Source organism: Nomia melanderi, chromosome 3, assembly GCF_051020985.1.
Source record: "Nomia melanderi isolate GNS246 chromosome 3, iyNomMela1, whole genome shotgun sequence".
Taxonomy (NCBI): Eukaryota; Metazoa; Arthropoda; class Insecta; order Hymenoptera; family Halictidae; genus Nomia; species Nomia melanderi.
Window position 1 is genome coordinate 5,343,333 of NC_135001.1, and position 24,174 is coordinate 5,367,506.

The 24,174-nt window shown below is 49.2% G+C and overlaps 1 protein-coding gene across 2 annotated transcripts in view; it reads left to right on the forward strand.

The window, feature by feature from the left end:
• The window catches only part of nAChRalpha1 (nicotinic acetylcholine receptor alpha1), a 104,225-nt gene that overhangs the window by 39,541 nt on the left and 40,510 nt on the right, over window positions 1-24,174 (forward strand). For both annotated transcript variants that reach the window (XM_031990825.2, XM_076366389.1), the window contains one exon: window positions 77-352. In XM_031990825.2, the coding sequence (XP_031846685.1) occupies window positions 95-352 (258 nt within the window). In that variant the 5' untranslated portion in view covers window positions 77-94. The remainder of the gene's footprint in view (window positions 1-76; window positions 353-24,174) is intronic.

Genomic DNA, 24,174 nt, shown 5'->3' on the forward strand with positions numbered 1-24,174 from the left:
TTAGCGGACACCGCGACACGGAGACATCAACACCGGACGTGTAGGCGAAGCTTAACGGTGAAATATATGGTTTCAGGGGTGGACAAGGCGTACGATGCTTAGGGATGCTTGGTCGAACAACGGTGGGAAAGGCTGGTGCCGATGGTGGTCCAGGCTGGGCGGATTGCTGGCGATGGCGACGGCCATATCCTGTCTTGTTGCCCCGTTTCCGGGTGCCTCGGCCAATCCGGAAGCGAAGCGTCTCTACGATGACCTGCTGTCGAACTACAACCGCCTCATCCGCCCTGTTGGCAACAACAGCGATTGCCTTACTGTCAAAATGGGACTACGCCTCTCCCAGCTCATCGACGTTGTGAGTAGACGATATTTCAGCTTACCCGCCATTATCGCGTACAGGGCACCATTAGAAACGGTCCAGCTTCCCTAAAATATTGAGCCTTCATTACTCAGCTAGAAAAGAGTAGCTCGGTTACATCTACGATTCCGAAACATTTGTCAGCTGAAAATATTTGCATATGGCGCTTATAAACACTATAACTACCGGATGAGTCAGAATGACCTATTACTTATTTCCCTTTTCCCAGTTATTGAATAGATAACAGATGCTCGTCTGAAAGATTACTGGGGGATTTGATTTAGCAATACAGAAATTGAATTGCCAACCAATTGAAGTCTCAATAGTTGCAGTATTGAGGTTTCCACAGAAAAATTTCGAGACAACAATTTGACTGTTCGGTAGTTCTAGTGTTAACCCTCGGCTCTGTCACCTTATGATTCGATATATCAAGACCATACAGTTTTATGTTGAATACTAAGCTCAGCATAGTGCAACAATATATGAAACATTGACATAAAGTAGCTTCGTTCCTTAATTTACGCGTGTCATCTCGATAAGTTAGTTCTCAAAAGTATCGTCCGTATCTTATCGGGAATCGTTGAATATGTCCAGCGAATATTTCAAGTGCAAACGGTTAATCTCAGTAATCTGTGAAATAACACGGGTACACTCAATCCGAGATCAAACACGCGAGAAATATTCCCGGAAAATTCGGTGTGCTGCGTGTTACGGAAGCTGGCTGCTCGGAATACTTGTTCCGGCACTTGCGACTGGCCGGGCCGTACCGTAAGGCCGGACGAGACGAGCAGTTAGTAGAATGGGGCCGGCTAACTGGAAATTCGTTTCGATACTCGCCTCTAGACCCGTGGATTATGCAGGCGATCCTGCCCCCGATATATACCGAGCGTCCACGTACTTGCGGCGATAAGTTGAATTCCGGGAGTTCTCCGGCCGGAACCGGAACTAATTTACAAGCGGGCTGATCTGTAGCACTCGAGCCATTAATTGGCATAATCTGATCGCAAGCAATCAATCGTGTCTCGGCGAGGTTTGCCAGGCCCCGAACACCCACCTATACACTCTGCCTCGTCTTCCCCGACGGATCAATGTGCTACAATTATGGGATTGTGTCTCTCCTGGCCCCTTTGCCAACCCACCTTGCCTCCAGACCCACGTCCCGCATTGTCTCCTTGGTTATTACATTCGTGTTACATGCTTATATATCCGAGCGCCGAATTTCGCCTGTAATTACCTCGATCATCGCTGTCTATAGACTAAATACGTGTTCCGCGCTCCGGCTATAATTAATTTGTTATCGACTGGCCAACCGGCCGGCCGGCCAGCTAACTGGCCCGCCGAACTGGCCGTTGCACCGGTTATTATCAACGCAAAGCTAACAATGTCGTTTCAATGGATCGTCCGTTGAGCCCGCCTCCGCTATCATCTGGACCCGTCGATCGGGCCGAACTTTGTCTCGACAGAATGGCTGGAGCATAGCGAAACTGGGCGGCGACCCAGCGCGCGATTGCAAGCAGATCCGGGCCGCGTGATGGGAGGTCGGGACGGTGGAGCGGCGAGGCGAATCTAATCACCGGGACGAGTTATTATAAACCCGACACGTTAAAATTTATGAGAGCGCTGGTTATTCGATTAAATCTGTTTATCCTTGTTTGCGTGTACGCCCGTTGGTCTATGCGGCCTCTGCTAGCCATCCCAATCAAATTAAAATCGACCAGCGACAGTAGCCGGCCGCGTTCCCACGAGCGGACCATGAACCGCGAAAAATTTAATAACGCCGCGACGAAGCAACAGATGCAGATCAGCCGGCCTGATGCCGATAGACAAATTTTACCGAGGAAAGAGCGCGGATCGTTCGTCGACTCGCTGTCGTCGCCCGTCTGTCGATGCCGTTTACAATTTGCGATTCGACGCGATACCCTTTTGCGGAATAGAATCTCTGGCATCTCGTCGACTGAAAGTTTCCCTCTTGAATCGCGATGATGAAATTTGAAAGGGAGATTACGCTTGCCGTTCTCCCCGTAGACCAACGAAGGAATCACCGACCAGTTTCCCGGCGGACAAAAATCGCAGACTCGTCGCGCGTAAGAGGAATCATCGCGACCGTGCAACGCCGACGCGCCATGTACTCGCGGAAAACCGATTTCGAGAGTTACGAGGCGATTAAGATAATGTTAACTCGACTGCTCCGCAACGGTGTATAGATATCCGCGACGATCTACTCGGCTCTTTTCGGCTTTCAAAGATTGGATCAGCGTATTCCTCTTCTAATCCCTGACTCGAAACGCAGTCGTTTCGTCAGAGGTCGCAGTCCCGAAACTGTGAACCCTGACATTCGCCTCACGAATTTGAATCTTCCTTCGAGTACCAGTTTTCCCCTGTTCATTCTATTGGATGACGAATCCACATTTTCATGCATCTTCAGTAGAACCATCTCCGAATCCTAAATCACGACGTCAAGGTTCATCTCTAAAGCTTGGTCATCCTCGAGCTTTCCCTTTCAATTTTAGTATACAAGTAGCTCAATTGCCAGCAGCACAACGCATTCGAATCCTAGACTCAGTACTGTAATTCTCTCGGACTCGTTACTTAGCAAATCTTGTACCTGCGTTATCTTCGTTATTAATAATACATTGCATTACCCGTCACTAAAATATATTCACATAGCATTATTTTAGCACGTCGTTATATTCACACGATACACAATTCGATTTTGAATCGCGTGGACGGCCAACGCCCAGTTACCACAGTGCTCGGAAACTTCAGAATCCAATCGATAGCATCGTCGCTAATCGGGCAATTGTTTGCAGCGCGCGATCGGACGTCCGTTTTTCCGGAGAACTGTGTTCCGTGTCCCTCGACGCGTCTAGAAGTCTAGTATCCATTCGCGGAAACGCCCCCGAATCTTTCGAGCGGTCATCTGGGTGTCATCGGCTCGATCGCAAGAGACGAATTTGCGCGGGACATCTGGACCAAATCGAATCACGCGAACGGCCAGGGAACGGAGAAAGGAGAAAAGCAATGGGTTAATGGATGCGGCAAGTGGCAGGTCTGGTCCACGGAGGAACGATGTCCCAGTAGAGCCATGAGAGGTGCGATTGCTGGCGCTGCGACCCTCGCCCGTTATTTACACGGCCTCCTTTCCTTTTCAAAGGAAACACCTTCTTCGAATCGCGGTTATTCTCCCGGAGAGAGACGCCGAGAGACGGAGAGGGAAAGTGGGAGAAGGCGAGCGGAGACCGGAGAAAGAGAGACGGATAGAGATAGATGGATAGATAGAGGGAAAGAGAGAGGAAGCGGGATTCGACTTTGTAGGGATTTACGAGCTGCACCAGCACCCGGCGAGATTGACTTTCGGCTGGACCCCTCGCGCCGCTCCCTCTCTGCTCCTTTGTATCGCGAGAGGATTTTCCTTGCCCCGCAAACACGCGGAGTCCCGATCGAAAGTAGAGGTCGAGCAAATATTATTGCTTCATACACAGCTCTCGGAGAAAAAGAATAATTAAACGTGGCACGGGACGATCGCGAAGCGGAAAGTCACCAGCCGGCGGCCGAAACTGTTTGTCCTATCGATTATTTCTCGAAAGGAACCGATTGATCCGCAAATATTTGTATGCCTCGCGAAACAGCCCGTCGTACACTATTTACACCCGACCGAATATGAATCAGACGGACTCGATAACTCGCCCTTAATCCCGCGGGACGTTTCGTTTTTTTCTCTTCGTAGATGTAGATTAAGATCTACGGTGATGTCCGTAGATCAGCGCGAACGGAGAAGCAGCGCGGAATGGATACCGAGCATTCACTTTCGGAAACGAGAAATTGGAAATACGCTCGCGACGGGTCGGAAGAGCGTCGATACGAAGCGGCTAATTCGAATCATTGGCGTCTATTATCGAATGCTCCAATTAAATCGAGCATTCCCAGGCAGGTGGAATCGAAGAGCGCGAGAAGGAAGCTGGTTCTAGCTCGGCTCGTTAGGGCCGCTGAAGCTCGGTGCTGAAGCGAAGGGCTCGATCCCCTTCGTTTCTCCTAATTAAGCCTCCGGTTCTCGCGATATCTGACCGGAATTCCTGAGGGGAAATTCGTAACGATTCGATTCGTCTCGTCCCGGGCTCCTCGTTTTAAACAGGCCTCTTGGGCCGATCGTGACGAGCAATTGCCCGGTCAAAGGCGGTTTAATTGGATTTTTAAAAGATCCCTCTTGAACGGCAATTCGCCGCGGCGCGATTACCTTCTCGCGCTTCGAGACGAGTGGCCGATCAAACGCGATATCGACATATTCGAACACAGGATCCGCCACGGTTCGTACCACTTTTCTGCGGTTCCGGTCTTTCCGAACGCTTCGACTTACGTCCGCGAACAGGGACGATCGGTTAATTAAAAAACGCTGGATCGGGGATCCGGCGAATAACTGTTCGACGGGGAAGGTTTTAGTCCGAACAGGGAAATTTCCAAGCGACTTCAGAGGGAAAATCGAGCCGCGACCCGCGAGGAACGCGAGAGAGGTCCGTCCCTCGATATTTCGTTTGGTAAATGGAACAGTGAAATTACACTTCCCGATGGAGTTAAATCGATCGGGTTAAACGGGACGGCACGTTTTCCATTACGCGCATTCGGAGGGGCGATTATACACGGCACAGGGGTGCAACGGCGCAACGCGAATAAACGAGCGTTGCACTTTATTCCGTTTAAAAATATCTCCCGTCTTGCCGATTAATGGCGGACAACGCCAATTAAAAGATTCGCGACGATTTCGCCGGACGGAGGATTTCCTCGCGCGGTTTTCGTTTCGATCACTGTCAATTAGCTCGAGTTACTTTCCGGCAAACTGCACGGTCGCGAATCGAGGAGACGGCCGCCTTTGAAGCCGGCTAGTGTTACAGATATCGCCTTACATCGTCGTTATATCAGCGGCGACGCGATAACGAAGTCGCGTTTCCGCTCGTTAGAGCTGAGAGACGAAGAAACTTTGACGCTTAACGATTCCGGCGTTCCTAACACGCGGCATCCCCGACAGCGATATCGAATAATGGCGGCAGTGGCGGACATCCAACGATTTACGCCGAGCACCGTAAAATTATGGGACCCGTGTCAGCCGGGTTTCGTGTTTCTACTCGCGCGAACCCCGTTTCGATTAACCGAGGATTCGATAAAACGGAAGCGGATTCCTCCCCGTTTAGGACGAGCCGGAAACATCTATCGAAGTTCGGACAAGTTTCCAAAATACTATATGGAAAAGCGTATCATTCCTCTGCCGTAGTTTCAAAGTCAATTTCAAGTTTGACGCGACGTTAAAGGTGCCGCGAAATTTCCATGAAATAGGACAGAGTTGGAGGGGAAATCCCCTCCCTCTTTGTCTCGTAACGCGCGCCGGAGTAATTGTCATGGAGCCCGGTTTCGATCGGAACGGTTTCCAGCGGTTTGACGCTCGAACATGACGTTGAACGACCAAATAAATAACGACACAAGAAATTTCGTTCGATACGTTACTGTCGTGGAATCGTAGAATAAACCTATATTCCAACTGATTTCCGCGTGTACGTTTATTTGGGCGTCCAACGTTATTATAACGAGTGACATGTGTGGCAGGATTTTGTAAGCGTAAATAAAATAGTGAAAACTCGTTGGAATCGTAATCTTTTCACTGCAATATTACTTGCTTGAAAATTGCAGAAAGTATGCCCTCTCGCTATATTTATTGTGCTCGGAGATTTAGGTAGCGATTGACGAAACGCAGACGACCAGCGTTCGACTATCCCTTCACTAAGGTTATCATACCAACAGTTTGAATGTTAAATAAGGGTTGAAGTATGCGATAAAAGACTCTGTTACTACAAGTAACCTGTTTCGTAGGAATCTTTAAGTTTATCGAATTAATGCGAATGGTGACTGGTTATCCGATAATGGTGCACGCGTTCGCGTGTGGTTTCGTAATTAATGGCCGAGCTGTGCTCAAATCGATCGTTACGTTTCACGCTGCAAATTATTACTTTCCGCTGGTTCCATTATGTATCCTCGATTAATTATTATGCCCCGTTTCGCTCAGCTCCCGGAGGCTGTTGCCCGCGGTGACCGCGATGGTTCCACTGCAACTATCGCGTGTTTTGGTAAAGGGATCGTCTAGTTGTAATTTCCACGATCCCGCTGTCTCGGCGATTGAAAAATTCAAACTAATAAACCTGTGGGCCGTTTATTCAACGATGAACTGGTGTGGATTCAACGAGCGGAGCAGCTCTCTCGCCCCGTTGCACCTGTACGCAGTATCAGCCGTCAACTCGGCTCTAAATCAGCCGAGCTTAGTGGCGAGAGCACTCATTTCCTGCCTTGTTACCGGTCGCGGTGAATAATTAAATTTCCTTCAGTCCTCGCAGGTGACTGATCTGGGGCTAATTGCCACGATAAAGCTCGCGATTCGCGTAATTTCTGCCACGCTGTGAGCTGGCTTCGCGAAATCTTGCAGAATTCGTGTCGGTGGATTTGAATGTTACGCGTGCGAACGGCACACGAGCGAGCTTGCTATCGGAAACAAGGGAAATTGAATCCGTTGAATGGATTATAGATCGGGCTGATAGGCCAACAGACGGAATAATAGTAGGGTTCGTAGGCTCCGCGATAAACCGGCGAGAAGTAGCTCACGATAAAACGAACTGACGAGGGTCGAATGGATTCTAAACTGGACGGTTCTACTGACGAATGCCACGTCAATTTGGGATCGTAAGGGATTCGGAGATCTATTGAGAAGTCGAGCTTTCACCGTTAATATCCTTTCGAAGTTCAATGTATTATAGTCATGATCCGCCGATAGAGGTTCCCAAGTCTACAATCGACGAAGCACCGTTACATCAAGAACAATCGGGACTCGGAAAGCTGGGTCTTCGGTTTTGGAAAGAAAGCTGTCTCGCGGCTGAATGGTCATTCTATCCGTAGCAATTAATTATTCGAAACTGTAGGCGAGGCGAAGGTTAGGATTCTCAAGTGAGCGCGTAAACAGCTGGGACGTTATCGGTGGATCTTCGGAGCGTCCGTAATTTCCGGTTAGGCGAGCTTCTCGAACGAATCGCCGACACGCGTCCAAACAGACGCATCGGCTCATATCGAGTCGGGGAAACAAAACGGAGAGGACTTGGGTGCAACAATACGCGATCGATATCCGTTTTCGGCGCGTCGACGAGTCGAGTCTGGTCGAGTCGAATCGAATCGCGGCGCGAGAAGCGATGCGAGACGAAGCGACCAAGCGTGGAAGGTAGGCGCGAGCTTCCGTGCAGTTGCTCGCGAATCGATGACAGCGCCGACAGATCGGCGGGATTCGACGCGCGGCGAGTAATCGCTTTCTCCCTTGTTACCGGCCACTTCGGGTAATTAAGTTTCCTATAGTTTTCACAGGCCAGCAGCCACGGCTGGTCGGAATCCAATTGCCGTAACTACAGGCCGCAACTCTTGCATCCACCCTTTGAGTATCCAGTGATTCCGCCGAGACGGGTGATTAACCCCGCTACGCGGGACCCTACGGCACCGGCCACCGTTATTTTTGTCTCCACTCGATGAACATCCATTTCTGAATGACGCTTCGCGTTTCAGTGGTGGGAACAATTGTAGAGAATCGAATGACTGAGAATGCACGCGCGTTGGATGTTCGAACGACGTATGCACGGAAATCGGCTCGAATTTAAGCTTGTTATTCGGAAAGTACACAATTCCGTGACGCTAAGGGGTGCAACGAAGTGGCGTTAACAGAGCGAAAGTAGTCGGTGTTTCGAGGAAAGAATACGCAACGCGTCTGACGTAGGTACTGACGTTTCTATTGTACCTTGGACAACGCGATTGAAAACTTAAACGAGGGATATCGGATGATTCTGCTTTGGCACCTGGCTCCTTACTCGGCGGTAAAGAGTCAAACCAAAAGTCGACGTCGCTGTGAGTCAGTTGTGTAGTGGACTAAGGATTGTCAACGTGCACTAATAGTCTTCTTTAACAAGAACAGGCTGTATATACAGGGTGTCCGAATAAAGCGTTTTCTGGCATCGACTTATACGAACCTTTTTTGTCTATGCGACCTCAAGAATAAGTAATACAAATTTTGCTCCAACCTTTCTGGACACTATGTATATACTTAATGAACTAACTAAGTTTTTCATATAAGCTGTACGATCGGAGATTCGTACGAAACTCTTTCTTCTCGCCTCGTACTCGGCACCTAGCTGGAAATCGGACTTCATTCCAAGAAGCGTCACGCCGTGAGCGTCCCTCGGAGTAATCGATATCTCGATCGACTACGAATCAATACCATACATAATCGTAATGACACAGCTTCCTCGTCATTACCGAATCACTCTAAATAGGGACGTTAAACGCGTCGACGCGTTTCAGCGATCTCGGGGAAATGTTAATCCGCGAAATGTTCGAACGCGACGCGCCTGTTTCCCTTGTCGTGTCAAAAATTGCGGGTTCCCCGATGCAATTATAGGGGAACGCGTCGGCCGCGTTGAACTCCGCGTCCCTTATTATTTATTCGTCCGTTTGTTACTCGTCGCGGTGCGCGGATCCATTCGAGGCTTTCTTTTCGCGCGCCTCGAGAGTCGGCGGGTCGTTACGAGGCGCAACTCGAATGGCGAAGCATCGGACGGCGACGAACAGCCCCTGAGCTCTCTCTTCAATTCCGCCGGCTTTGTCATCGAGACCCGTAGCAACGTTGCTTCTCTTTATGAGCGTCATTCGATCCCGCGTTGCCTTCCACCCTCCTTCCCGCCACTGTTCCCTTTTCATCCGGCGTACCGGTGACCCACAAATCGGAGTTATTATCGGCGTCTAAGGAATATCGGTGAAATGGAACTGTTTACCGTGCTTTTCGTTCGACGATACGATTCTGGGACGTGTCGGGAGACACGGAGACCGCGTGCCGGGCTATTGGACTCTAGAAAATACAGAAGCCCGGCAAGTATCTAGGCGGAATTCGCGTCAACGCGTCTCCCTCGCTCGGTGCCGCGAAGTTCTCGTGTCAAACGGGACCGCGTTCCTTTGACGACGGAACGGAACGCGTAAACAAATCCACGCGATGATCTTCTATCGGTAAAAACTCCCATTGTATCGTCTAGTTTCGGTGCTTCTCTTCCGTCGAGCTTATCCCGGGGAGATTTGAAGCGAACGTTCCGGCAAAATACTCTATACCTAGTTAGGGAACGGAGACAAGGGGAGGGTGTTAGCGGCGAGAAAAGAAAACGGAAGGGGAAACGCATTAAAGATAAGGGCGACGCGATGAGCAATGAGTCGCGCATCAGTCGCCGGTGCATCTGTGTATCGGAGTTCGGGACAGGATATCGATTTTCCCGTAAAAGCTGCGAAGTTACGTCGGTATCTTTACGCTGACAGCACGTTGCTAGGTTTTGCGCGACCCGCTGGGCCATCCTCCCGCGCGTAAACCGGGCTCTTTTTTCGCTATCGCGCGGAGCCCTCGGCGAGAAGCAGCTTCTTCGAAACGATCGGTGAAAATTCTTCGGTTGCCCATCTCTGCGCTATATCGGCGCGTTATCTATTTCCTGTATCGTGACTCGACTGACGCGTCGTTTTGTGGCAGTCGTTTCCCAAATTCATGCTAACGCGTTCTCTGCTACGAAAATATTCAGTTTCATTCAGTATTCAATTTAATTTAATTCAATTTTATTTAATTTACTGATACTAAATCCCTTAATACTGATACTAAGTCCCTCCTGTACAAATACATCGAAGAGCATAAACTATAATAAGATTTCACAGCCTGTTATTTGACTTACTCAGCAACATTCACATCAGTGTACTAATAACTGATACAACTAATACTATAACAGGTGTTATTGCAGGGTAGGATTGTAAAGGGAGATCAATGCCTCATTGCACGAGAGTAATTGCCCTACATTCGAAGCTATTATCAAAGAAGAAATCTATCACTATTCGTTCTCAAAACCGATTGGTAATGTTATATTATATATTCCTTTGTAACGGAGGTGAACGGTATTGGGAATAATTATAAACGACTTATACCTACGTTACGAATTGTTTATACTCGACGTCAATCTTATTTTAACTGCGCAGGTCGATACGTTACCACGTTCTACGCTCGCAGTAGATGCGACTCTTAATCGCTGGAGCACGCGAATACCGAAACGCGTTCTCAGTTCGCGTTATCGTGTTCCCTGTTCCCGGGAGCAGAGGACTCGATTGTCGGAACTTTGCTCGCCCCGAGGATCGACGCGGAAAGGGGTTAACTACTCCTTTGAGCGAATAGCTTGAATAACCCGAAGTCGATAATAGACGTCGGTGGGCTCGAAGTTCGCATTCTGGTCAAGCTGGCGCATTGTTGCGGGACTCGCTTATATTTGATAACGAATCTCCCCGACTCGCGTATCGGGCCAGCGCATCGATGCCTGTACCGGCGACTTCCGTTAAATTAGCTATGCCTCATTTATATTCCATGTCGGCTGTTTGGACGGTTTCCACGAACTACTTATCCGATGGACGTGCACCAATGGGCTCTGCTACTCTATTTTTCGGAATACCGGTACGATCGTGTTTCCAGGCGTATCGTGGATACGGACGAATATCGTTTACGAGTTCTCTGAATCGTGCGGATCGACTCGAAATACTGACGATCAAGTTGCACGTATCGGATTCTTGAAAAAATAATGAAACGGAAATCGGTTGAATACTCAGTTTTAACGAATATACACGATTCCGCGTCGTAATTGTTTCCAATAAGGTAACGCATAACGGAATATTATCTATGGGAGTTGAAGAAAGGATATTTAATGCGTTAAGAATCCATCCCTGCTTGCGATACTTCTCGAATCGTGCTGATATTTCTAAACTCAATCACCAGTCAGGCTAGTATGCGTCTTCACAGTCATTATTTAACCAAAGCCAGTCGTCGCATGAATGAAGTCGATTCACGACAGGATTCGCGGTCCAATGCTGAACGCGCTTCTTGCACGATGCAACGCGATCAATTGTCGTTTCGCTGAATTGCCAGCTGCAGCAATATTCGAGCGTGCTCCAGGCCAGTAGTCCTCGCCGATTCGGAACGTTGCGCGAGTAATTGGTCAGCTTTGTTGTCGGGTAGGACAGTGTCGATTCCAATCATCGAATCGTTCCTTTTATCCGTCGCTGGCAGCCTCAAGAGGTTCTCGTTGCGTTCCGAACGCGAAAAATATTGTATTCGCGTGTCGCGCGCGTCACTTGTCGTCTCGCTGTCCCGGACAAATGACATTCGAGTCGTCGCGTTACCGTCCAGCTCTGTATTAAACGACTCGACTGCATCTTTCGGGCAAGATGCAATCTACATATGTATGCCAAATTCTAATCCGCGGGTTCTGCCGACAATCTGCATATGGATGGATTGTTCCATCCTAATATGGAGCGCGAGAGTGGAGAACATACCGCGAAGCTGTTAAATAATTATTCGGAGCGTCTGCTCTTCGCTGGAAATCGAAGCTTAGAACTTGGAAGCAATACGCATAGTTATGTAGCTTATTAGCGGCGCGTGTTCGTGCTATGCGAATCGAATAGAATGAATAATCTCGGTTGTTCCGTGGTTAACACGTTGAATCTTATAACGGTCACCGACGACTCCCAACCAAATCGAATTATTATCATTCACTGCATTAAACGGTGACTATTTGAAAGCATTTCTATATTATAAATAACGTTACCTAATGCGTGACATTCGCCAGGACAAAGCGTAACGACAATAACGCAGTTCAATGAAGTCGTTAGTATTATATTTCTTTTATTTCGACTTTTATTTTGCCGCGTGAAATCATGCGGCGTTCAACGAGTGAACACAGTACACGACTATAAAATACAAATCAAAGCGTTCGGTATTCTTCGCAAAACACGTTTCGAACAATCGTAAAGGAAACTGGATCGATGGCTTACGGTCGAACGCGATGATCCGATGGAAACTCGAAGAATCGAACCGGAATCGTTCGCGAAGCTCTCGGTGGTGGATGATTCTCCCGGACGAAGCGTGATCCGGTTCGCCGGGATCGAGGAGGAGCCGCTCGCACGGAGCGCGCGATGGCGGCGTGCTTCTCAACCGTGAGAGGGTGGCAGCGGGTTAATTTGCTAATGAATTTTAAAAAGTGTCGAGCAGCCCAGGGGTGCTCGACCGTTCTTTCATCATAATAATTTGATTTCACTGAGCCAGCCGATGCAGCGATGGTTTTGTTTACTCTTGGATATTAACCGGCTTTCAAGAAGGAAAAGAGGAGAGGCGAAGAGAGGAAAAAAGCAAGAAGGGCGGCGAAAGGGTGAGTTGAGGGCAGGGGGACGAGTGGTCCAAGCACCGTTTGCGATTGAGACCGTGCAATCGACTGGAATTGTTCGCTCGTGCATCGTCGAACTTGCCTCGAGGCTGAAACACCGCGTCCTCTCCCTTCCTGCACCTCCTCCGCTACCTCCGCTTCCATAGCCTCCGTTTCGCTCGAATCGTACAATCCTGTTTTTCTTTCTCTCTTTCTTTCGTTCCTCTTATTTTTCTTTTTTCGTTCGGTTCTCGAGTTGGCGTTAATTTCCGATTGAACCTTGAAAACTCGAAGATACCCGTATCGTAGGTGGATTGGCCGATTTTCGCGTGTCCTGTCTAAGCGGTCAGAGCTTTCACGGATAAAGATACACGTACTCAAAGGATATAATGTCAAATTATGTCATTGAGTCGTTCAAGTTGTTTGCACGTTTTTCTTCCCGAATATGATCCTGCTACACCGTTACTAACTTTCAAATATGTAGGGACAGTTATCGTTTAATCGATCGTATTACGGTCACTCGATTCGATCGGCGTTCACCAGTAATCACGATGATGCCACTGAGAAGTTGAGTGGCGATCATCGGTGACCCCCGCGGCATTCAACGTATTAACGTCCCGTAGAACTACCTCGAGAAGATTCCACGGTGAACGGCTGCGACATTGAATCGCGGTTAACAATCGTATAATAGCGGGGAACTGTTATCGGCATAACGGTTAAGTGTCGAGGTGCAACTCCTTTGTGTTACGGTTAAGCGCTACGATAAACTGCGACGAAATCCGAGTGAATAGCGGAGTGGAGTGTGTTTTCGCGACGCGGGCGTGGAACTTTCCCGTGGAAGTAAAGCGAAATAACGTTGATGCTAACAAGATTTTCAACGATGCAGTTCCTGCTAAACTTTTTTACGCCCCATGAATTCTATTCGCGGAACGAAAATACGTTGGGAGAAAAGGAGGCGACGAAAAAAGGCAAGGGAGTAACCCACTTTGACGGAATTCACGATGTTTGTTCGGGGAATGGACGCGCGCGGCCGGCGAATTAAAGGTTCGGCGGTGTATTGAAATGCGACGCGCTTCAAACGTTTGCCAAATTTCGTTGTTTCGCGCGTCTGATCGCCAAACGGTACCGTTCACCCATCCATCCAACCCGTCCATTTGTTAACAAATATTTCGTTAGCGATCGCTTCGTCGAGAGAAATCGCGTTTTCGGGTGCACCTTCGCTACCTTCGCTGTCGCGAAAAATCACTTTGCCTTGGAACCTCGACGTTGTTCCCGGTGAATTGTTTTGTAGGGAGCGCGCGATGCACCGTCACCAGTGAACCCCGTTTTCGTCGTTGCTTTCAGTAGATTGTTGACGTTCGACAAAGCGTTTCTCTGTTTTAATCGTTCAATGAAAAATCCGTGGTTCCTCTTCGAGCCTCCGACTTATCATTCACTATCCGATCGCACGAGTCGTAACGATACTCGATCGAACCGTTTATCCGCTTATCGCTCCTCGGTCGTTCGAAGAATAGCTGTAGGCATGCTCGTTCCCGTTTCTAACGCGCTCCGAACGTGCTGGAACATTTTTGCAGACGGTAAAAGGGGAAGGATGGGCGCGGAATGGCGGCAGAGGGGTGGAGAGGAGAGAAAAAGAGAAAGACAGACGTTTCGACGATACTTTTGTCGGGCGAATATGGAGGCGTATCGATGCGCGAGAGCGTCGCCGGTGCAATCCAGCCGAGGGTCATCGAACCGTGGCTGCTGCACGCCCAGCTGCAACGACTCCGCGACCGGCCAACCGGCGGCAGTGGCAGCGGCAGCTATTGCAGCTGCACGCCGCTTTTACAACTGTGTCCCGCAGCGAAATAATAACGGGCGTGGCGTCGAGCTGCGACGAGCTGCGACGAGCGGCGACGAGCGGCGCCGAGAGTCGTCAGAGCGCGGTCAACGATCGGCTCGATTAAATACTAATGGTTAAGGACGATAAAGGCGGTGGTTGATCGCGGTAATAACGCACGACTGCAGTTATTCTGATGCTGCATCCTTGAATTTACGGCGCAAAGGGTGGGGTGGCGGCTGCGAGGAAGGGAGACGGACAAACCACCACCGGAGACTAAGAGAGAAAGGAAGCTGGCGCCGCGAACGCGCATCCGCGAGCAGAGGGCGCGTCTACGGGGACGTAATTTCCGAATTTGCGAGGGAGAAAGCGTACTCCGGAAACCTTCTCGACAATACTTCCCGGCGAATCGCTCGACGGTAATTATCTACTTAATTATCAACGAAGGATATTCGTCGAGGAATAAGTCGAAGTAGTCGAGAACGGAGTCGCGCGATTCAATCGTGCGCGAGCCCGTGAAATTCGAGATGATTTTTTTCTTGCTCGGCTCGGAGGAAGGGGTGGAAAGCATCGGCGCGTCGCGTTTCAGCGGCTTCTCTCCCCCTATCCCAAGTTCCCCCCTCGCGACAGTCGAGCGAGTCCAGCTAGTCGAGCGAACGAACGGGGGAAACTTCTTCTCGCGGCGAAACTTTTTTCATTTGCATGTTTGCGCGCGGAACCGCGACGTCGTTGTCAGCCGCGTAGCTCGGAGCCGGGGATCGCAGCGACTGGTTATATTGTTAACCTCGTTAGTCATGTCGGTAATCTGTTCCCGGAGTTGGGAATCGATACGCGGCGTGATTTTCCGTCAGCCGCCGTCCTCGGTTATTATTGATACGTATCTTTCGCCCGTCTGTCCGTTTCGGATGTCTCCGCGCGGGAGGCGGGGCGCAGGTACCTCCTCTGTTTCCAGTTGTTTCGCGTTAATCCCTCGATCTCGTCGGTGCCGCTTTGTCGCTTTCTCCTTTCCCGTTTCCTCGTATCCGAGAAACGAGCCTTTGACGGGAGACGAAACGTTCTTGCGGTCTCTAGACGGTTAGCGGCGTGCTACGCGAACCACTCTTTCCCAGCCTGGGCGAGCGTTCGATGGTTCATCGTTCGCTGCAACCCCTCCTTCCCTAAAGGAGCACCCTGTGGTTTCGTTTTTGCCGTCGGAACGCTGCGCATTCTTTTGTGCGTCGTCACAGGGCTGAAGAGTTTAGTAACGCGACCGACATCATTCCAGTCGATTTCACGCTGCGAACATCCGCGGTCGAGATGCTAAGCGCCGGTAGTAATTAAAGACCGGGTTAATTAGTGGCCGCAGCGCTCGCTCGAGCGTAACGCGGCCTACATAGGGCGCGACCGCCATCAAATTTTACTGGCGCTTGGAAGTTTTTTCATATTGGCGGCTAGGATCTACGAACTACCAGTATTTAAACAGCGTATTCGAATCTGTGGCTATCCGCTGTGCGACGAGCATCTCGTCGCACTTATGGCTCAAGATCGATACCGTCGTTCACGAAGATTTGTTCGAACGGTTTCCCGTTGGCCAAGACGTTCGCGATTTCTCGACTTCCGATCTCGCGACGTGTCTGCAACGACACCAGAAGTTCGAGAACGTCGCGCGTCATTAAGCGCAGCCGGCATCGTATTGAACGATTTTCGGGAAGGTAGCAGCAAGTTTCACGCGTTTTCAACCGCAGCGGCAAGTAACGGGGTTGGGAAGCGCGCGCGCGAAACCCGTCGAATACACGTAAAAGCCTCGTAAATGCGATAACATCTGTAGGAGAGCGGTTTCCCGATTCGAACGCTGCGGTTGTCGTAGCGTTAATTGATAGTAACTTTAAAGGCAGCGTCTTCCTCGTTCTCGCCGAGACTTGTTCTTCGCGTTGCCGGTTGTATCTCCTGTCCTAAGGGTTTTTGATATTTCCGACGTCGTCGTGTGTCCCAATGTTTACAGCAGAAGAGTTAATTTTATTCGTTGAATCGGGAAATCGATTAAAATGCTCAGCGTCCGTGAAACGAGGAGCGCAAAGTCGCGCGAGAATTTGCACGGCGTCGAAGGTGGTTTGAACTTTGCCCGGCGCTCATCGATCGGCAGGACTCTCGATAAAACGGTTGAATTTCCGGTGGCGCCAGCGAATAATTACAGCGGAACGGCTCGGACAAAAATATTCCTTTCGAAAACGGTCGCCGCTCGGTTAGCGTTTGCCCTTTTCGCCGGCGTGGTCGGCCGTTTTTACTCGGACCGGCCTCGTTTCCCCACAACCACGTCGAAAAAATTGCAACCGTGCTCGTTCGAGCTGGCGCCGGCCTATTTCGAACCGGAAACAAAGCGGGAAACGATAGGGAGGTCTCGATACGGGTTAGCGAATCTTGTTTGCCTTGAAATATTCGAAGATCCGGGCTACGGTTAGACGCTCGCCGGCCCGGAAATTTTCAATTTCGCCGCGAACCCCGCTGGCTGCCCTGCCTCGTCCGGTGCACAGCCTCGGAAGAGCAACTGCGAGGGCGTCGAGACGAGAGAGAGGGATAAAGAGGGCGAGAGACGGGCTCTAGGTGATCGTAACCGAGTTAAACCGATCGCGAGACGAGAAAGAATAGCAAATAATAAAGGGAGTGGAAATAAAATGTGTGCGACGCAATTGTTTTCGGAGACAGGGGAGGGATGGGTACTCGGCGAAGCAATTGGTCGATTCATTCGATGGCAGCGCTGACAGATGGAAAGGATATATTGGAAATCGAGGGATAGAAGTAGGTTGTGATTCGGTCGGCGCCGATTGAACGCCGTTCACCGACGAAAGTGCTTTTCCGATATTTAAACACCGAAACGCGTTCCCCCAACACTCGGAACGATAATTGTTTATCATGCGACCGAGACCGTCGAATTTTATCGCGTCTCGACCGATCGTTCGTTTCGTCCGTCGGATGCAATATCTCTCGATCGACAACCGCGGTAATCTGTCGGAAATCAAGTGGAACTCGTCAAGCATCCGTTAACGCGTCTCATTGTTCGTTGCATTTGAACCGCAGTGTTGTTCTTTGACGCACTTTCTTCAACGGTTATCTATAATTTTGCTCAATCGAGTCGGCGCGCGATCGTTGATCGCGTTACACAGGCGCGAAGCTGCGCGTGTTCGAGCGAACGGGATCCGGCTAGGCGACGCAACGGTCGATCCAGTCGCGTTGACGAGTTCCGAGCGCTCGTCAACGGCCAGCGGATTCGATGAAACAGGATAACAAAGCGACGGGATGCTTGACGGAACGCAGTCAAAGTTGGCCACGTGAACGGCGAGCGACTTAGCGATTCGCTAGTTTCAAGAGCGCTCCGGGAAGTTGGCCCTGCCAAATGGATTTATGGATCCTCTTTAAGAGACGCGGAAGAGCGCCCTGAAGGAGGAAGGCTCAGCCATGCCGAAGCAAACTAATATATCCTCTTAGGACCGACTGTGTTCCCGGACTAATTGGATTTCTGTCTGTTCCCATAAATTCTGTGGTAATCTTCCTCGTCCCTCGTGGAAATTGTGTAGTCTTGAACGCGACCTAAGCAAACTCGATTGATTCTTTCGCGCGAAGTCTGCGAAACCGATGCCACCGGATTTACCTCCTCTTGGCTTATGGTTACCCTGCTTTGCGCGTCCACCGCGAGTAATTTGCGGGATTAGCGCATGTTGCTATGCAACGAATTCAACGGAACTCGTAGCACGATGGAATTTTTCTCTGGAACACTTTCAGGAAGGCGAATGTTCTTTGACATTTAGATACATTGACATGTAATCAACCGTACCGTAAAATATTTTCTCCGCGTTTTATTAATTACTCCTTCTTTCATCATAAACCAGTCCATCCATCGTATGTTTCGGTCTCCGTCGCAAACTATACTCCTTGCTAGTCTATATATATAACTGTATCCCTTTCCATTGATCGTTCGAACGTAGCACAAAGAATAAAACCGGAACGAGCGGCGAGCAGGTCGAAAGGAAGAACGGAAATCACGAAATCGGTATTTCTCGAAGCAAATCCATTTAACGAGTTCAGTCCCCGAAGAGTCGTTAGCGCGGCGCTCCACTGGGCCGGGAATAAAAATAATCCACCATTAAGCATTCGTTACTTTCTTCTTCGACGCGGCTCGTGGCTCAAGAAGTGTTGGCGCGATCGATTCTATCTTTAGGGATGGTTAGCAGTGCCGAATCGATTCCCAGTTTCGTTCGTTCCGTTTCTATTTCTTCGGCGTTTCGTTGAGACGAAATCGAACTTGGTCGCACGCGCACGACCGACCAGCGAACCGAGGACAAAAAGCAACGAGCGGTCGGTCGACCGAGCTGAAAACGGGGAACGGAGAAAGGAGGTTCGGCAAAAGCGAGGAGAGAGTCAGGAGCGAAGGACGTCGAAGAACCCGGCTGATTCGGTGGCCGAATGCAATTAAAACTTTTCTACTTGGCCCGGTTAATTTGTCTTTGTTGCCTCGAGCTGGCGGAAGCTCCCTCTCTCGTCGCGATCCCCGATCCACGCGATCCTTCGAGCATCCGGCCAGCCCGGCGACGCTTCTCGGAACCCGCGGCCGACGCTCTTTTCCTTTTCCGCAAGTGCAGGCTCCGCTAATCGTAAATAAAGCCGCCTCTCCTTTTCCCGTTCGTCAAAGCCGGTCTTCCGAATAAGATCGCGGAACCCTTTGGCCGCCCCGTTCCTCTCCAGAATGCGGCGAATGCTCGCGAACGCGGACAATGCACTTTTCAGGAGCCTTTGTCGCCGCGGTACCGTTTTCGAGTGTAATTCATTATTTTCACCGTTGAACGCTTTGCTCGCCAATAGCTCGCGCGGTTATTCTTTCCCCCGGTGAAGCACGGATCAACAAGCGTGTACGAGGAGCCGCGAGCGGGGAGTAGCGAGCAACAAATGTCCGCCGATATCATGCTGGCGAATTGTACGTGTGTACGTGAGATCGGCGGAACACAACGCGAATAATCAACCGGGTTGAACGCGCGCAATGCGGAGTGCCCTCGACGGGCGAACCATTGAATAACCGAGTGCGCCAAGGGCATGAATTAAAGGAAAAAAAACCTGAATTAATGCCCGTCTCGAAACGGGTTGCGGCCGAACCAGGGCCGACGAGCGACCGCCAACCATTCGTCTCCCCTGAATTTCACCGGGAGAAAGCAGCGCCTGGAACGGCAGGAAAGGACATCGCTCGCGCGATCCAGTTAACCGAGCCGGTTAATTGGGAACGAGCAATTAAGTGTCTCGGGTGACGTGTTTTCACGATACCTTCGCGGAAAAACTCTAGGCTGTTCAGCCTAGATTCAACGAGTTCGCTGACACCGTTATACCGACCACTTCCCGCGATGTGTTCGTCGAGTGCCGTACTCGGATCAACGCACGCCTCCCACACCTCTTTTCCGCTCTTCTCGAGCTGTCTTAAGAATTTTCTGTTTCCGGATTCACCGGGCCGCGAGCTATCACTCGTACGCGCATAGAAATCGTTGCTGGCAGGATGCGACTTTCCGCGAACGACTGGCAGGTGGAAACTCGATTCAAGATGCAAGAATATCCTCGGATAAATTACTTGCTGAAATTCTGCGCGAACTGCGTTTCATCGGTCAATTCTCTAATATCGAGTATCGAACCTTCCACGCTGCCGAAGATATGAAGCGTCGCGCGGTCTTGTTCTTCCGGAAGGACCGATAACTGCAGAGTTCGTAGTAAAATGTGAGCTCATTGATCAAATTGGTCATCTCCGCTTATTAAATCTTCAAACATTTAACACTTAGACGACCGCCTAAAAAGAACTATAACTACAACCTCCTCCATTATCATCAATTGAACTCATTCAATTAATTCCGTTAGAAACTGTGTTTTGTAAAAACAAGAACCGCATTTGATGAATTGCAAGTAATCCCACTTCAAGACTTGCCAAATAACAAAATAAAAGATAAACAGAATAAAAGGTAATACGTTGCTAAGTGAAAAGAGGGAGATCTCCCCATTCGGTTGGCTAAGTGTTAAAATATTGCTTTGAAACATAATATGTAAAGGTTGCTTGAACACTTTGACTGCCAAGTACAAAGCCATCGAAACTTCTATGCGGTCGGAACAGTTGTCTTAATAAAGCGGAAATGAAACGGTCAAGATTCTTTAGAACGATTGCTCTAGTATCTATCTTATATCTTATACATTCAACAATATTCAGTTCGATCGATACGCTACCAAGAAGATTAATGTTTAAGTTTATACAAAAAATCGTGTCATGAATTTGGATGACGTGGCAGTCAAAGTATTAAAGATATATTATGTTATGCATCTTATGTACTCGATAGATTAATCCTTTGCACTGCAGAAGCGTTTCAATGGAAATGCTCAACACTTTCTAATGAGATACGTACGGTTTTTAAACTAATTTCACTATTAAATTAATTGGAATAAAATTATTTTATTCCAATATTTCACATATTGATCCATTGTACAAAGTTTAATATTAACTTTTTTCGATCGACACATTTTTCTGGCGGTAATACCAATTAGTCGAAGCAAATATATATTTTTAAAGTTATTTTTTTATTATTATTATTAATTATTATTTCTCTTAAGTTAATGTATTTTGTTGAATATATATACTGCAGAGAATATTAAGTACTTATAATAGCTCTCGATCGAAAAATAACACAGTACCCCCCCCCCCCCCCCCAAAAATAATGCTGCCATGTTGGCGATACCGATTTTGACGACATATGATAAATGTCGCCGCTATGACGACATCGATCGCAATGGGCTAAATATCAAACTTTACAATTTTCTTGTGTCAAATCAATTGACGATTAAGAGGCGCCTTTGCGATGCAAAGGGTTAACACATTGATTCCCACGGTCACTAGTGACCGGAGCTTCCGAATTACTCGAAAACAATGTTAATTTATCGGATAACTGACGTCGAATGAAAATGTTTAATAGCGTAAATAAGTAGATGACAGTCTGACGTAAGCATTTCGGTAGTTTTATGTCTCCTACAAAAGAATTAGCGATACACAAAACTCTGAAGGTTTTCGCGGCAGTCAACGTGTTTTCTACACCTGTAAGAGTAAATAACCGTTCAAAATCAATGTATACTACTGACCAAACCGCGAAAAAGGTCCAGCTGCCGATCGTTCGCGAGTCAACGGCCTGCTTCGCGTCTTATCGAGGCTGCGACGTGACCGTTTATGCGAACCGTTTCATCTTCGGCCGAATAAAGATTTTTTGTCCCGAATAAATTGACGGCAAAGCACGGCGCGAGTCCCGAATATACGAGCGGGGAGCGTGGGGAGCGTAGTGTCGTCGCCGTGACATTGCGGCATCGCCGCGGAAAAGGCTGAAAGGAAAGCCGAACAAAAAGTTCGGTTCGCACCAGCTGGCCGGCCTTTTTTATCAGTAGTCTGGAACTCCCGTTCTTGTCGACGAGATGTTCAAAAATCGCTTAGTCCTTGCGGATAGGCGGTCGATCAGGAAAACCACGAGCTGATATACGACGGAACTTCCGACCTGGCTCGTCACGTTACGTCTAGGGGTGACCAATTTCTGCCCTTTCCTTCTCCCCGCCGCGCTTTTATCTTTCGCCGAGAAGAAAAGTCACCGAACTAATTCGAGTTTAAATTAGTTTCCCGTTGGAACCTCCGCGAGCGGGAGAAACGGCGAATCTGATGAGATCGTCCGGTATTCTTATCGACTAACCGGAAAACGCGCGAACCACAGTTCCCGCGGAAAAATTCCGACCGGAAGGGTCAAAGCACGAATTTTGTTCGTTTTCGTCGTCTCCAAATTTTCGCGAAACAACCTCTTGCAAACTGCCTTCGAAGGATGGACCTTTCATCCTCATATCGTAACAGCGAATACCTCCGGTCGAACGGAAACTATTTCTGTGTTAGTGTTTGTAGAATGTTCGCACCGTTGCAGGTACTCTCTGAACTATATCGAAACAACCTACACTCGGAAATATTTGAGTTCAGATTCAGACGAAATTGATCGTCGATCGAGTCGTCCGACATGAGTTGCCAGCTGTGTTTCCACATACTTGACACGTCGAAAATATCGTTTCCCCTTGATCCGGAGGGGTTTGTTCTTGACTCTCGTCGCGAGAACCGTCGGAATTTACATTCGCATTTTGAACGAGCGTGCCCGACTCGTCGGAGAATCGAAATTCTCCGTGGATACGCGAAAACATCTTTGTTCCCGGATAGAGTTGCGTCATCGGGGCGCAAATGCATTTACGCGACCGGCCGAGGCAGCGTTCGATAGAATTCAGGGGGACGCTCGTCGCAGGTAAATTAGCCCGCGTTACGTGTAACCGTATTACGTCCGTGCTAAAACTTTATCGAAGGCAAGCTTTTATCCGGCAAGTGGCCGCGCCACGCCCCTCTTGAATATTTTCTCCGGCAGTGACCAAGCTTTCGAGGCTGCTCGAACGAACGAATGCATTATGCACATCCTGATGCATAATTTCTGTAGCCGGAGCCGAAGGAATTCGGGCGTTCGCTGCTTGAAAATTTCTCACGGCCCCCGGGGAGGTGGCGCGGAGAAACAGTACGGTTCGGAAGAATGGTTCCGCCCGGCACGGGGCGGCCGTGTTCAGCCTTTTTCCTCGATTTGGATTCGATTCGATCTGACTCGGGCCGATGCGATCCGCTCCGGTCGATACGGCTGCTCGAAAATTTCTCGGAGGTGTCGTTACGGCGCGCGGCCACGTGAATTCGTTGCACACGCGAGTGCTCGTCCGTTCCGAATGCGCCACGTAAACTGGTAAATGGATAGAAGTGTTGCGAGGGGAACGACACCGATCGGGAACGGCATCGGGAAGATGGGGAGGCGATTCAAAGCGGTAGATAACGGCCGTGGGAGCGAGGAAATGCGGTTAAGAGGGGCCGAATTGCGAATAAAACGGACCGAGACGGGGAAAGTGAAACTGAAATTACGCGTGTCAGGGAAGGCGAAGCAGAAGAAGAAGAGCCGAGGCTGAAGGAGGAAGGCTAGGTAGAAGGCGGTACGGTGTAACGGGCGGAAAGTAGATCGCGGCGACTGTGTGCGAGCGTACCACGTGTACGTAACACGTTCCTCTCGTATTCTTCAATTCGTTCGTCTCCGGAGATAGCTCGACTCGGCAGACCCCTCTGTTTTCTTTCGACATCCAATTTCCATAGCATTAGACCGCTTACACGTAAACAGCCGGCTCGTGTTTCCCCCGGGCTCGCCGTTTAAGATCGTCACCCAATGAACGCGCCCAACGAACGCGTTCCACGCCGCACGTTTTTCAGATAACCTGACCGTTTCGCGCTGCCTTCTCACTTTACTTAAACCAGTTCGGTGTCCCGGGGACCGCTGAATATTTCAAGCTGCTTTACACTTATTATTAGACTGTGGATCTTCACGCGAATTGGAACTTTTGCGATTCTATATATACAGAGAAAACGCTAGGACCAAACTTGTATGTATTACCGAGGTCAAGTAGATGAAGGTTTATATAAACTCAAGCCTGGAAATACTTGATTGGGAAGATATACGCACTCGTAGATCTACGAACGAGATTGGTGCTGTAATTTCTTTCACGTAATCGTATACGTATTATTATTCTCAGTGACAGTGATTATTTACGTGACCTACGGCCTCTAGACCAATACGATCAGTCACTATCGTCTAACAATAATCGTTTTAGCAAGCATTGTAAGCTGCACTTTGAGTATT